Here is a 16,079-nt window from a genome sequence, read left to right as displayed (position 1 = left end):
CAAAGAGGATGTGAAATTATCTTTTACATTGATGTGCTCCCATTTTAAAATGTGTTTCTCTTTTTAAATCCAGTCATGTGTGTGTCTGTGTGAATGCTACAGGTTTTTAATATTTAAGAGATAATGCTAACGCTGGTCCTTCTGTCCTTCTCCTGTTTCCTGGTGGCAGCCAGTGGGTGCACTGGGAACTGCTTCATGTGGATGTATATTGAAGTTGGTGTGTAGTGGTAGTTTGGGTGTGGTCACCTTTAGGTTGGGTGAGTGGTGTAGTGGTTATTCCTTTATTATCTGCCTTTGGTACCACACTATGCTGCTTCTTCCGACTGTCTTCTTTTCCTTCAGGCTTTCCCTTAGTAGGACCAGCAGATAATTTTATGACATAATAATCCTGCTTAACAGCGCTTGCACTGGTTATTTTGATTGCTGTGTTTATTTAGAACTAGATGTAGCTGTATGCATTGTTACGTTTGGTTACAAGCTTCAGGCTACACAAATTTCTAGGAAATCTATCAAATAGTTGAGATATTCCAGTCTGGACTAAAGAGGTGGACTGACTGACTAATGAACCGATATCGCCAATCGTAGAGCCAAAAATAACATAGTGAAACTGCATGTACAGATTGGAGATGCAAAAAATCTTCATGTCCATGTTTTCAATATATTATATTCACTTCTGTTTCTGACAGACTGACTAATTTGCAGAGGTGAACAGTCAGACCTCTCCAAAACTGAACATAATTTCAACCAGTGGGTAGCTGACCTGATGCAGGATTCTGGCGTAACTCCAGAGTGCAAAAGAGGACGGAGACAGGAAGTGGAACAGAAAGTGGGGGGAAAGAGGGCAGGGAGGGGAAAATACTTTAGCCACTGAAGTAGGAAATAACCAAACAATTGCCCCCATCAGATGAAATTAAAATTAATTTTGCATTACTTCTACTATGCATTTTTTCTGTCCATTATCCCTCCGAGCATGTTTTTCTTTTTTCATAGCAGTAATTTAATGCATTTCCTTAAAGTTGTACACAATAGGTCATTCCTGCTTCATTTTTACTATCCTTATCTCCTTTGATTTGTTATTCCCCTCTTTTACTCATAAGTTGCCATCCTCTGCTTGTCTCTGGTGGTTATTTTTTTGATGACTGGAAGTGGGGCAGCAATATCAACGTTATGGGCATTAGGAACAGGTAGAAACCTCTTTCTACCGTCTACTGAAGATGCCATCAGTAGACTGAGAATAATGTTTCTGGACAGCAATAGAAATCTATGGCACAGAAAAATAAGATATAGCCATCATGCTTTGACAACTCCAGAAACACGAGACAGAATGATGAAGTCATTGTTGGTTTTGGTCTTCTCAAAAAGAAAAATATAGAATATCACCAGCGTTATCCTTTAACAACTTTGCTGAAACAGCAGATTTCTCCCTCAGTAACAACACACATCAATTACCAGTAAAAGCTACAATGCTCACTAGAGGGCGCCTTTTACACAGCATCCCTCTGCTTGAACCGTCACTGTCCTTATTGTAAATATCAGAAATACCATGAAAACTATGTCTGCTGAGTGGACCAGCTGTGCAGTTATGAAAAATGTTGCCAGTAAAACATGACACACAAATCCAAAGAGTTATGGTATGACATCATTGCAGCTTATTTCAGGGAAATATGCTTTAATATCATGCTTTTCCAATACATCTTAAAATTATTTAATTACATTATTTAAAGAAATGTTTGTGCTTTTGAGAGTTTCTCATTATGACAAAGCCTGTCTTAACTGTTGGGCTATTATACAGGAAATATGACCACAATGTTTTCTGTTACCTGCAGACTTGACAATCACAACATCCTGGGACTGACTGAGACACACAAAAGAGAAACATTGAGAAACCCTGCTGATACCTGAAGAGGTAATCATAAACATGAACATAAGAAACAAAAAATAAACATGTGCATGATGAACATTTAAAGGATTAATTCAACCAAATTTACAAAAAAATGCTATATATTAATTCCCACTCACCTACAGTAGTATTTACTCATGCAGATTTATTTTAATTTTATTTAGTTTTGATGAAATAATCTTACGGTCAACTTACTGCCTTATTTAGAGCTTTCTATTGCATCTCACAGTCTTCTTTGGGAGGCGGAGTAGGCTCAGTTCTCATCACGTTTTATCTGATTTTCACTTGTGGTGCTTAACACATCATGACATCTGACAAACTCAAGTGTGACATGTCTCTGACATTTTAGTTTTCTGTGGAATTTGGAAAGAAGGAGGAGAAGAAAGAGGAAGAAGAGTCCATTACACAGGTTGATGAGCATTATGATAAAGACATGAAACAAGGCCTACAGTTTGATAAATTGTCACAAGATATACAAACTTAATACACGGATACATAGAGGTAAAATTACATTTTCATCCTGCAACAGGGTAATAAAGAAACAAACATTTGTAGTTCTTGTTGTCTTCATTAATAAATATGTGTAGCTGAAATGACAGTAACTGATTTCCTTTTCCACTGTCTCTGTCTTTCTCTGAAACATTTCAGTGTCTCTTTGCCTCCAGCCATGCTCTCCATTTCACCTTCATCCCCTCTCTACCTGAGTTTCCTCCTCTTTCTCTTTTACTACTCCCCTGTTCTCTCCTGTAAGACTGGGACCCGCAGCCAGTGTGAGTCTGCTCCCTTTGTGCCAGGCCACAACCTGGTGGGAGAGGGCTTTGATGTGGTCACCCTGCGGCGAAAAGGAGCCTATTTGGTTGATGTGAGGACCTACTTAACTCCAAGTGGCACCTGTACTGTCTGCTCCAACCCTCTTCAAGGCAACAGGCTGCAGAAAGTAATTTAAATCAGAAAGGAACAAACACAGACTGCAGATATTAAGCAGAAACTTAGAGTCTTCATGTGTAGATGCTAATCATGCTTTTCTCACCTTTTCAGTTGCCAGTCTCTGTAGTGGACTGGCGTGCATTCAACCGATGCAATACTGACCTCTACGGCAGTGTACACAACTCCATTAGGTATTGTTTTACACAGCATCATAATCACTGAAAGGATTATATCATCCATTTTCATATTTTTAATTAGGTCAGTCTTAATTTGTGTCAGTCTTTACTAAACTGAGCCTTTTGGGGTTTCTCCTCTTATGTGACTTATTATTTAATCCAATCAGTGTCTCTGCATGAAATCTGGCATCAAAGTGACACAACCTGAAATGTACTGAAAAATGAGAGTCATTCCTCTTTATAAGCATTTGAGTGTTTGTGATTACTATCTAACCACACAGACTCATGCAGCCAAAGTCTTCCTTAACAGTTGTCCTTAATTGTTTCCTAAATTGTTGACATTTATCACATATTTATTACAGTTGAAAATCCCTATTTTCTTTTCACTTGTCAATATAAATTTTGACAGACTGAAAAAAATTACTTTTGACATGAAGGTGTTTTAATGATGATTCTCTCTTGTAAATTGTGTCCACAGCTCACTGATTAACACTTACACCTCCCAGGACAGTAATGACTGGAAGGTAGGAAACATTTCACTGCTATTGTTCACATTCAATCACCACTGGAGTGTTTTTCCTACACCTATTTTGTAGAAACAGTCATATTGCAGTACAAAACCTAAGACCACAAAGAGCTGATATTAGATTTTGAAGCACCATGTTTCCTAAATAAGGTGCACATAATGTTCTTTTCAATTTGTGTTCTTCATGTAAGTCCTTAATGCTTACAGAGCACTATATTAAATTAGAAATATTTCCAAATAAACAATGGTTTTCTAACTGAATGGTCATATTTAATGCACTATATTGTGGTGATTATAGTTGGAACATCAAACAGATTATGATCTTTTGTCTTCATCAGGTTGGCCTAGATTTAAAGTTAAATAAGTCAGCAAACCTGGATGTTGGGGGAACATGTTCACCCGCATATAACTTTGCTACAAAAAGGAATGGAGAGGACCGCTACTCCTTCAGCTTACACAGGGTCACCTGTAGCCATTACAGGTAAGGTGTGAAGACCCCTGCATCACCACAGAATAACTAATTTTTCAGTTATGCTTGTATACACAGATAATTTACTAATGTGTCTCTTTGAGTCTAGTTACCGTGTGTCAAGCACACCGCCCCTCAGCCCTGAGTTCACTAAGGATTTGGAAAGACTGCCAAGCTCCTACAACTCCTCAATCAGGGCTCAGTACAGTAAACTCATACGAATCTATGGCACACACTACATCCGCCAGGTTAAAACACACACACACATACACCATATTTATTTCCTTATTTCACAAATAAATAACAATAATCACTAATTTTTTTGTCTCAACAACATTGTACTTCATTTTAGGTTCATCTTGGGGGACGACTAAGGCGAGTCACAGCTGCACGTACCTGTTTGTCCACACTGAACGGGCTCTCCTCAGATGAGGTTAGTAGCACACGTGTCTGGACACAGTAACCAAACTGCATATTTGTACACACACTCCATATGCACACTATCACACATGTTGTTACACTGCCTTGAAAGAAAGAGTTAAGCACATTCAAACAAACACTGATGTAATGTTTGTTAACCTCACGTTATGTTGTTATGTTTGTTTGCCTCATGATATCTCCAATTGTGTGTCATTTACTGGGGGGATGAACGCCATTCTTCCAAAAGATATTCCCCCATTTGGTGCTTTGATGATGGTGATGGAGAGTGCTGTCAACTATTGGCCATAAAAAACATGTTATTTCTCCTCCTGTCCTCCAGGTGCACTCCTGCTTATCACTTGGTCTCTCTGTAGGCCTTGGGAAACTGAAATTATCCAGTAACCAAAAGTCTTGCACCAGCGTCCTAGAGAACCAGGACTTCTGCACCTCGTACCACTCTGGTCTCCACCAACATTACACAGAGGTGGTAGGAGGCAATTTGTGGTCAGGAGAGTTTTCACTCACTCATAACGACTCCCTGGGCTATGAGAACTGGCTGAAAACCCTCAAGGACCAGCCGGACATTGTTTGGTACTCCCTCAGACCAATGTATGAGCTGGTGCCAAATGAGGCACAGAAGGCCGGGATGAAGGCTGCCATTGAGCAGTACATAGCAGACAACGCTGTGAGTAATTCACCCCGAGAACCAGATTGTGGGTGGCACATTCCCAACCTGGCTTCCAACTGCTGTCCTCAACAGACCTGGAGAGGAACACTGGAGGTGACCATCATCCGAGCCTGGGATCTGTTTGGAGATCTAACTGGCAACACTGATGGGTATGTAGAGTAAATGCCCATTAACAGTGTGTGCAGTCTGAGATGAAAGTTGACAATTGTGAGAGAAATTTGGTCAAATCTTTGGTCATCAATCCAAAACGATGGTCCTAAATCACACCGTGAGACCACTCAGCCAATTTGAAGCTTTGGTGACCAAAGACAGCCTGCAAAAAAGTGTCCAAAATGTAGGACAAAATTCTCACATAGTGACTGCTGCTATGACCCACATCTGCAAATCATCTCAAATCATCGGAAGAACATAAAATGAAGTGAAGCAGAATAAACTGGCCAGCATGACATTGCATGAGTGCTGTTTTTGAATAAAGTTTAGGCAACATGCACACACACAAACCAAAACGATGGAGGCGAAATTAAAAAGAAGTTTGTGGGACTTACTCGCATTCTTTGCTACATTTTCAAAACATAAGAGTGTCGGAGATGGATGAAACGAGCTGACAATGTGCCTCTGCCCTCGTTCTTTCTTTCTATATACATTGCAACACTAAGAATCACCAATTATTCATCACACAATCTGACATTTCTCAAATGCTATTGTGACATAGACTCTGACACAGATTGTGACTAAGAGTTTATTAGAAACATCTGTTGCAGTGTGATGTGCAATAAATTTACACAATTGTTGTTCTTGCATAGTCTTAAAGCACCTTAAAGCTGGGAATGAAATCTGAGGCTGCTGAGAGGGCTCAGACAATATGAACATGATACATGTAACATTAATTACTTCTTTTTCCTTATTTTCTCTAATTCTCAGGTATGCTGAGATGTGGTATGGTTCCATCTACCGAAGGACTCATATGATCAATTCAAACGACCCTAGGTGGGATGCTCTTTATAATCTGGGCAAGGTCAGTAAATATTCTCAGTACTTCTGTTTACAGGTGTTGGGGAGTACTACTGCATCATGTGAAAAAAGTTGTATAAAGCCATTTGTGGCACCAGAGGAAGCTGCACATTCTGATAAATTGCCTCAAATAATGTCACTTGAGTCAGCATCAGTTAGTGCTGAAGACAAGAAATTTGGGGGTGTGGAGTTAGAAAGTGAGAATACCAGGCCTCTTTAGCCTCCTCATCTCTGCTTGAGTCGAGTGGCTATGATGGCAATGTGCATGTAATATAAAAGACGAGTGCTCTGGTTCTGCTTCATCGTTTTTGATCCTTTTTAAAAAAAACTGTCCTGGTGCCCTACCGCGTGTGCAATATGTAAGACGTGTTTGGTAGCTTCTCCTGAGGAATGTGACATTTTAAAACAGAGTGATGGATCTGTTAACAGTAACTGTGGTCATTCTCCAACATACTCTTGGAATTGGTTACATTGTCAGGATGCGCAAAGTTGAACTTATCTAGAGTACGCCGTAGAAAGCCTCAGCCATCGCCTGACTGCCCGAGCTCTCTTGAGAAGTCGCCTGATGCTAATGAAGCTCTGCTTTTAAGTATGAAGCTAATGATGACTGAAATGCATACTGATATTGTTAATAAGCTTTACTCCATCATCAAAGAGAAAGTATTATGGCTATTGAAACCCTTTGAGAGCAAATTGGAATAACTCAGTGAGACTGTTGCAAACATTCAACACTCAGCCAACAACAATAGCAGTCAACTGGCTGACCTTGAAGCCAAAGTTTACAAATTGACCACTTTGGCTGACTCTCTGTCCAAGAAATGTGAAGATCTGGGGGCGCGTTCGTGTTGGAACAATATTTGGATCGTCAGTATAACTTGTGTATAACTCCTTCCATAAAACTTTTTGGCATCAGCTGGTTCCATCACTTTTACACAAGTATAATGAATCTTTTAATTGGTTGCCTTCTCCAAACCCTGTGCTTGCAAATATTTCTCTGATACTAAAGAAGGGCAAAGACCCACTCCTTTGTACCTCATATTGATCAATTAGCCTCTTAAATGTAGATTTTAAATCGCCTTGAATCTTTCCTTCTGACTATCTATTTAGCCGACCAAACAGTGCTTCTTTGTAAAAGGCATTATTTCTCTAATCTTAGACATGTTTTCAACACTACTTATCATCCCCCAATTCCAAACAATCAAGAATTGCTTGTCTCTCTTGATGCAGAGAAAACATTCAACATAGTTGAGTGGGGCTGTTTTTTCTACTCTCTATGAAAATTTGGCTTTGGTAAAAATTTCATTTCATGGATTAAATTACATCTTCCTAGGCCTCTCCCAGGTCAGAACTAATACTGTGCAGTCTGACTAGTTTTACCTGTTTCACTCTGCTCGCCCAGGTTGCCCTTTAAGCTCCATATTATTTATAATTGCCATTGAACCCCTATCAATAGCCCTTCAATATAACCCTGCTATTTCTGGAATCTGCAGATATGAGATAAACCTGCAGTATGGAACTTTTACACATAAATGAATGTCCGTTACATTCAAGCCCTTGCCAGATGAGTTCACACAATTCTGATTAAGCCTATCACCGACAGATAAATCTCTCTGTATTTCACAGTATACAGAGTTTTTAAATCTCATGTCGGGCATGACATTCCCACACTGGCTGTTTGGCTGTCAATTGTGCAGCTTTTCTAGACTTTCCAAATGTTATCAGACTGAATGGATCAAAGTCTGATGGTGAAACAAATCATTTTGTCTGGGTTGTTTGACGCTCAAAAGAATTTATCCACCGTTTTACAGCCACAACAGCAGGTTATGGCCAGTGGTCCGCTGGTATACTGGTACAAAGTCCATTGGGGTGTTTCTGGGCCGGTGGACCGTCAAAACACATCCATTTTTATCGCCCATCTCTGTGTGCCTGTCATTCGGGGTGCGCATGTGAGCATGCTGCATGCGTGTGTCAGGCCATATTCAGACAAAATCAGGTGTTGAGTGCATTGCTGCAGGGTTGAGCGGAGGTGTGTGGGAGTGTTTGTGCTCTAGAACGTAGCCACTGTGAAACAATCAGAAAAAAAACATTTTATTGATGTAATTCACCGGCTCTCTCGCCATTCCCTCTCTTCATTCACTCCCTAGCTCACTCAACCACAGCTAATCTCTCTCCCTCTCTCTCTTTTTCTCTCATCTTTTTTAAATGAGTCAGGAAGTCGACAGAAAAGTCTTACTTTACTTTTAAAATGATCAAACGAAGAGAAATGTCCTCCCCTCATCCTAGTAACGTCTTTGTACTCAGGCAATCACAGCCGAGTGCCCCCCTTTACTCTCACTGCCAGAAGGGGGAGACAAAAGTCCTGCACTCCAGCTTTAAGGTCTCCCTTTATGCTGATGATCTGATTTCGTTCTTCTCTAACCTGACGGTTTCGATCTATGCCGCCTTGGCCACTCTTCAATCATTTATATTTTTGGCTATAAATTGAACCTTAGCAAAAGTGAGATATTTCCTATTAACAACTCATTAGCATTAGAATCTTAAAATACTGGCTGTGCTATGACGCCTTTACACCCCATCCCCCCCTTTGGTTTTCTATGGAGTCAAATTCTGCTTGACCAGTGTTTCTTAGTGCTCTTCTTCATTCTTTATTTGTTCCCACAGCCTCTGTCTTGTTTAAAAATGTTATTGTGAGAGTGTCACTCAGGATCTGGCCTCAATTTATTTTTCCCACCCTCTCTTGTAGCTGATGCTTTATTTACTGTGGTCCAGGTTGGGTATTTGCAAATTTAAAGATCTATATATTGATAATATATTTGCCTCCGTTCAACAGCTCTCTGATAAATACTCACTACCTAAGTTACATTACTACAGATATTTGCATATCCGTTCTTTTTTCCGCTCTAGATTTCCTGGATTTCGAGCTTTACCTATGGACACACCCCACGATGACTTCTTGACATCAGCAAACTTTTGTTTAAAGAATTAATTTCACTGGTTTACAATAGCATTTGTCTAATACGTCTGCAAACATCTAACCCACTTAGGGTCCTGTGGGAGGAAGACTTGGGAGAAGAAATTTCTAATGAACTATGGTCTGATATTTTGCATCAGGTTCATAATTCTTTTTGTGAAAGGCATGCTCTTATACAATACAAAGTTGTGCACCGTACCCACTACACCAATGCTAGATTATCTAAAATCTTCAGCAATGTTTCTCTTGCATGTAATCACTGTCAGCATTCCCCGATAGACCTCATGCACATGTTCTGGCTATGTCCAGTTTTAAGTAACTACTGGACAGAGATTTTTAAAACAATCTCAGACATTATTGTAGAAAGGGTTGCACAAAGTCCGCTCACAGCTTTGTTCAGGATCTCTCACTTTCCCTCTCTGTCTTCATTTTTGTTGGATTATTGATATTCTTTACTTCTTTAAGATGGAAAAAAATTAGACTTACTTTAAAGAATTCATCCGATAAGTTCCTGAAAGTGCTCCCTTTTTTTGATTATGTCAAAAGGGTTAATTTTCCACGTAACAAATATTAGAAGATACAGCCTACCATCATAGCTTGCTCCTTCCCTGTCCATATATAATGTGAGATGTGACTCTTTTATTCAGTTCAATTCAATTGAACACAACTTTATTAATCCACAAAGGCAATTTAATTTTGCACATAAGTGAAAACAGACAGGAAAATCATAATAAGATAAAGATAAAAATAAATAAATAAGGAAATTGTCCACTAGGGGTGTGCCCGAATACAAATACATTATTCGGCAAAGCACAAATAATGGGGTTTTTTTTATGAATATTTGTTTCATACAAATATTTTAAAAATTATTTGTTTTCCGGAAGAAAAAAAAACATGTTAAATACCAGCACACAGGTCGGTTACATCACTATCTCAGTCTCTCTCCTCTGCTCCACTGTTGCGCATTTCCTAATTTGGACATCACTCCCAGAGTTGGGGATGTTCCCCAGAGACAAAGCTGAACTACTGACACAAATGAAGTGCTCCCAAGAGAACACTTCTTGAACACTTATTGTAACACTTTAATTTTCTAAAATATAATAATAAAAAATAATAATAATAATAATTTTTCTGCCTCAACAAATACAGATACAAATACAAATACTGGGCCCTCTGCACATCCCTATTGTCCACATGGCAGATAGGCATTTAAGTATTTCATGCACCAAGCTCCAGATAGAGCACAAGCTGTCCTTCAGTTCCTTGTTCACCAGGCGGATAGCTTCAGGAATGAACGATGAGGGAGTATCAGGAACTGAGGGTGAAGGACATGGGTACTTTCCTCCATGATGTCGTGGGCCTTTACCCTGACCTGCTGCTCACAGAATTCATTTACTCTCCTTTTTCTTCCTCTTCATCTTTTTCTTTTCCTTGAACTTTCTTGATGTAATATTTTTATAATTGTTACTATCAATACGTTACTACTGGTTTTTTATTTTATTTAATGACTTCATTATTCTGTTTTATAATTGGCCCATGAAAGTGTGCTGACTGTGGCAACCATCTTGTTGCGGTAAATAGTCATTGTAAATTATTAAATAAATAAAAGTGGGGAAAAAACTGTCCATTGTGAGTGTGGCAGTGCTTTAAAAGTACAATGCTAAATCAGTGGAGTACTCTCAGGATGATCTTCAACTCAACCTTGTATTTTTCATTTTTTTATTCTTTTATAAAGGTGGATACAAGCTTAACTTTGAAGTTTGAGATCTGGGATGAAGACTCAACGAGTAATGACGACCTTCTGATATCATGTCAGACGAAGCCGAAACAGGGGTCATACAACCTTAACTGTTCATCATCACTAGGCAGCTTCGAGGTCAAGTACACGCTGACCTGTGACCCTCACCTGACTGGAGACAAGTGTGATCGTTACAAACCATCTCCACGTTGAGAAATGCATTTTTGGAGTCATGCTATTCACAAATGCCAGTGGCTTTACTTTAACTGAGTGTAATATGTGATTAGTTGATCATTTAACAGGTAATAATGGAACAAAAAAAGTACTTTCTGTGAGTGATGAAACAAAATGATGATTAGTAAGATGATGATTACATGTCAGTTTAGTGCTCACTAATTAACTACTCAATTATATAGGGAGTAGTAAATGTGTGAACAAGACAGTCTTGTTAGACATAGTCCAGTCTGTCTTTCTTGTAATAACTATGTAATTAACGGCCTGTAAATTAAAAGATTAACACATAAAGTTTACTTGTTTGAGAGAGTTGTGCATTAGAATTCCTGTTTAATTATGTTCTCAGCAACATCTCAGAGATGATAATGGAAACAAACATGTAGCTGAATGTGCTTACAGGATAGGTTCACAATTTTTCAAGTCTGTCTTTAAACAAGTCAGATGCCCCTACGAACACTGAAGGAGGTTTTCCTCACTGTAATCATTCCTCCTGCCCATAAACAGCTGTAGCCAGGTGGTAAATTGGTTCAGATGTTATTTTCCACTTAGGTGTGATAGCTCTCAAAGTTGTTTGAATGTCGAATACAGTAAATGATTCAAATGTGTTTCTTACTGACAGATAACAGACTCTCCTCTCTCCGACTTTAAGAAAGTTGTTCATGGTTCTTTTGTTGACCCACAATTAACACAGATGCACTGTTTTTAACTAGACGATGAATCAGAAAACAAATAAAATATAAAACTGGTGATACACTTGAGTTTAATCTGTAATGTTTCCACTCTGCAGTGATGTTTTGACATATCAGATCAGTCTGATCAGTTGCAACTGATTTCCAGTAAGGGGAGGTGTCGATTTCAGGGTCAACTGAGGATAAAGGAGCGAGGAAAGATCAAATAAGGGCATTGGGGTGTACCTACAGTTACCAAATGTAGTAGGTGGAACTTTAGCACCCAGTTGATCTAGTGTATTGATAGATGCAGGAGGAGGAGCAGACGAGTTAGTGGAATGTGCTTTGGTCAGAAAATGCCAAGTTTAAGGGTGTGGTATGTCTGTTTTTCATGCACCTCTTGTTTGGTGCACACACTGAGATCTGAGGTAAGAGATTTGCTGTGATTTTAAAGTGTCATATGTGAAGTTCAGATAACAAATTTATATCTTTGTATTTCTCTTAAGAAAGCTGATTTAACACAGCCATCCCTGCTGCAAATGTGTTTTTTCCTGATGTATCCATGAAATGTTCTTAGATTGTGTAAATACTAAACACTTGGTTGATTGTTGTTCTGTTTGTGTAGTGACTTGTAAGCCCTGAGCTGTTCCCAGAGGACACACAGACCTATAACTGCTTGGGTTGTGTGAACCTAAATTTCTGGTATTTATTGAGAAATGTGCATAAGCCAAGGAGGTTGTGAAATTGTAATTATTTTACATTGATGCTGTGCTTCCAGTTTCAATTGTCTTTGTCTTTTCCAGTCGTGTGTATGTGTGTGTGTGTGTGTGTGTGTGTGTGTGTGTGTGTGTGTGTGTGTGTGTGTGTTTGTGTGAATGCTGCAGGTTTTTAATATTTTAAAGATAAGACTAACATCGGTCCTTCTTTCTTTCTGCAGGGTTTCCTGGTGGCAGCCAGTGGGTGCACTGGGAACTGTGGGCACACTGTGTGTGTGATACCTGGATTTACAGTGAAGTTGGTGTGTAGTGGTAGTTTGGGTGTGGTCACCTTTAGATTGGGTGAGTGGTGTAGTGGTTCCTTTATCATCTGCCTTTGGGACCACACTGTGCTGCCTCTTCTGACTGGCTTCCTTCAGGCTCTGCTTTAGTAGGACCTGCAGATAATTTTTAAATTAATTTTATGACATAATAAAACTGCTTGTAAGAACGCTTGCACTGGTTATTTTGACTGCTGAGTTTATTTAGAACTAGATGTGGCTGTATCCATTGTTACATTTGGTTACAGGCTTCAGGCTGTGCCTCATTTGTAAATGCACACAGCATCTCTCTTACAGGGGAAACGCACTTATCATTTCATCTGCTTGAGTTTATCATTTAATAAACTCAAGCAGGTCTCTTTCAACGTCACAGTTGGTTTAGTGCCAAATTCCCTCTTTTTGCTATGATCCTTCCACTACAGCTCAACAGGGAAACAAAAAGTGGGAAGAAATGTAACTTGATTATTTAAATCTCCAGAGACGCCGTCACTTCACTCAGTAAGGAACCTTCCTAAGCAAAAAAGACTATTCGACCACAGTCCAGTTTTCAGCCATGTTTTTCCTCCACAATTCCTGACAAATACTCTATTATCTCAGGGCTAGATGAAAGTGTAAAACATTGATGAGCAATTATGTCGTGGGCCACCACTTCCTCAACCAGACAATACTGGCAACTAATGATGATGATAAACACACTCATACAAAACTGCAACCTTTTATGGTATGGCTGGCCTTATTCTACATTTTTCTTAATGTTACTAAATCCCTAAAAAAAACACCACAACTATCAAAGCATTTGTCTGTCTCTTCCCTAGAGTGTCTGTGGCACTCATCGCCAAGCCTATTATCTCCTTCTGTAGACGTAACAGTGGGCGTGGACACACACCTCTCTCATCTGTTGTGAAATCAGGAAGAAGATGAGGGAGAAATCAAACCTCAGCCACATTCTTTTGGAAAATTAATACAGCAATGAAAACAATTTTGCCCACCGATAATTCTCCCTATGATATCGCTCTCCTAGCTACGGTTATAGTCACCCACAATCACATTTTAAAGATACATTTTTGATGAGTCATCAAACATTTGAAAATGTTTTACAGGAAGAAAAGAGACTGGAATTTTGATATAAAAATACTCCATATCATATATAATATAAATATATTATATATATATTTATATAATATAAATATAAATACTCTCTCTATGTATTTGGCATACAAAAAGAGATGTATTTTTATCTCTGTGTCTATAAATGTTTTTGGACAACAATGGATGTTTATGGCACAGACAAATAAGATATATCATGCTTTGACAACTTAGAAAATACTTGACAGAATGATTGTTGGTTTTGCTCTTTAAAAAAAAAAAATAGAATATCACCAGCGTTACCCTTTGACAACTTTGCTGAGCCAGTGGGTTACCTCCTCTCAAATTTTACAGTAACAACACATCAATTACAACTAATAGCTAAAATGCTCACTAGAGGGCGCCTTTTACACAGCATCCATCTGCTTGACTGTCACTGTCTTCACCATAAATACTTTCAGAAATACCAATAAAACTAGGTCTGCTGAGTGGACCAACTGTGCAGTTATGAACATTGCTAACAGTCAAGCATGACACACAAATTTAAAGACTTAAGGGAAGGTATCATTGCAACCTACTTCGGTGTGCTTCAATTGTTTTGCTTAAATTAATTGTTTGTACTGTTTTGAGATGGGTTTTTTTTTACTATGACAAAGCCTGTCTTAAATGTTTGGCTACTCTACAGTAAATATGACCACAACATTTGCTGTTACCTGCAGACTTGACAGTCACACCATATCCTGGCCTGATCTAAACTGAGACACACACTGCAGAAATACACGAGAAACCCTGCTGATACCTGAAGAGGTAATCAGTTTTCAAAAAATAAACATAATGCATAATGAACATTTAAAGGCTTAGTTCATCCTTGTTACAAAAACAAATGCTGTACAGTAATTCCCACTGTCCCAGAGTGGGAATTACTGTACAGCATTTGTTTTTGTAACAGATTTATTTTAGTTTTATTTAGTCTTAAGGTCCACTAACTACCTTCTTTAGAGCTTTCAACTGCATCTCACTTCTTTAGCACGTGGAGTAGGCTCAGTTGTTATCACTTATACCCTAATTTTTAGTATTTTCTTTTTTTAAAATTTTGCAGTATTCATTGCTGACTGTTGCTACAATAACACAGTTGGGGCGAATGTTTTCAGCTACTAGAAGAGGCAAGACAGGCAAAAGTTGGATGAACTTGAAGAGAAGTAGGAGCAAAAGGAAGAAGAGTCCAATATACTGGTAGATGGGTCATGATGAAAATATAATGTCAAGTGAGAGCAGTATGAAATTTGGATATTTGCAAGGTTAGGCACCTCCAGGCTGCTGTGCCTGTTTGATAAATAATGTTCACAACACAGGATCTGGTCTACTTCAGAAACAAGGCCCACAGTTTGCTCAGTTGTTAGAAGATATCATTGCAAATTTAGATACAAAGAAGAAAAATTATGTTTTCATCCGGCAAGACACTGATGGGGAAACAAATAATTACAATTCTTGCTGTCTTCATTAATAATTATGTGTAGTTGAAATGACAGTCACTGATTTCCTTTTCCACTGTCTCTGTCTTTCTCTGAAACATTTCAGTGTCTCTTTGCCTCCCGCCATGCTCTCCATTTCACCTTCTCCCCCTCTCTACCTGAGTTTCCTCCTCTTTCTTTCGTACCACTCCCCTGTTCTCTCCTGTCAGATTGGGAACCGCAGCCAGTGTGAGTCTGCTCCCTTTGTGCCAGGCCACAACCTGGTGGGTGAGGGCTTTAATGTGGTCACCCTGCGGCGAAAAGGAGCCTATTTGGTTGACGTGGGAACCTACCTCACTCCAAACGGCACCTGTACTCTCTGCTCCAACCCTACTCAAGGCAACAGGCTGCAGAAAGTAATTTAAATCAGAAAGGCACAAACATAGACTTATACATTCTGCAGCATATCAAAGAGTTGCACATACTATATGTGTATAGGCTAACCATGCTGTTCTCACCTTTTTTTTTCAGCTGCCAGTCTCTGCAGTGGACTGGCGTGCATTCAGCCGATTCAATACTGACCTCTACAGCAGTGCACACACCTCTGTCAGGTATTGTATTACACAGCATCATAATCACTGAAAGGATTATATCATCCATTTTTATATTTTAATTTATATCATTCCATTGCCTCAATACAGTTGTGCTGGGGTGCAAAACACAACAACATTTTTACAAAATGCAACATTTCACAAAAGACTACATTTCCAAAGCACAA

At 39.0% G+C, this 16,079-nt stretch overlaps 2 protein-coding genes across 2 annotated transcripts in view; both read left to right on the top strand.

Moving 5' to 3' along the window:
• The first annotated feature begins 2,567 nt into the window (after positions 1 to 2,567).
• On the top strand, positions 2,568 to 11,039 carry LOC137173442 (perforin-1-like). The gene is made up of 9 exons (XM_067578269.1): positions 2,568 to 2,837; positions 2,939 to 3,018; positions 3,482 to 3,527; positions 3,868 to 4,010; positions 4,108 to 4,246; positions 4,351 to 4,431; positions 4,759 to 5,255; positions 6,028 to 6,121; positions 10,824 to 11,039. The coding sequence occupies exons 1-9, from the start codon at positions 2,568 to 2,570 to the stop codon at positions 11,037 to 11,039; spliced, it is 1,566 nt and encodes a 521-aa protein (XP_067434370.1).
• Positions 11,040 to 12,042: 1,003 nt separating this feature from the next.
• The window catches only part of LOC137180035 (perforin-1-like), a 61,185-nt gene continuing 57,148 nt past the window's right edge, over positions 12,043 to 16,079 (top strand). The window contains exons 1-5 of the mRNA XM_067585200.1: positions 12,043 to 12,156; positions 12,666 to 12,786; positions 14,570 to 14,657; positions 15,429 to 15,717; positions 15,833 to 15,912. Coding sequence (XP_067441301.1) covers positions 15,448 to 15,717; positions 15,833 to 15,912 — 350 coding nt within the window. The 5' untranslated portion in view covers positions 12,043 to 12,156; positions 12,666 to 12,786; positions 14,570 to 14,657; positions 15,429 to 15,447. The remainder of the gene's footprint in view (positions 12,157 to 12,665; positions 12,787 to 14,569; positions 14,658 to 15,428; positions 15,718 to 15,832; positions 15,913 to 16,079) is intronic.

The sequence above is a fragment of the Thunnus thynnus genome, chromosome 3, assembly GCF_963924715.1.
Source record: "Thunnus thynnus chromosome 3, fThuThy2.1, whole genome shotgun sequence".
Taxonomy (NCBI): domain Eukaryota; kingdom Metazoa; phylum Chordata; class Actinopteri; order Scombriformes; family Scombridae; genus Thunnus; species Thunnus thynnus.
This window is presented reverse-complemented; position numbering and strand designations above follow the sequence as displayed.

What these genes read in the sequence shown, in the direction of transcription:
- LOC137173442 (XM_067578269.1), top strand. Translation starts at nt 2,568, where the DNA reads ATGCTCTCCATTTCACCTTCATCCCCTCTCTACCTGAGTTTCCTCCTC. An exon ending in GCACACACTACATCCGCCAG is followed by an intron (nt 4,247 to 4,350) that starts GTTAAAACACAC and finishes ACTTCATTTTAG; the next exon opens with GTTCATCTTGGGGGACGACT. An exon ending in CTCTTTATAATCTGGGCAAG is followed by an intron (nt 6,122 to 10,823) that starts GTCAGTAAATAT and finishes TCTTTTATAAAG; the next exon opens with GTGGATACAAGCTTAACTTT.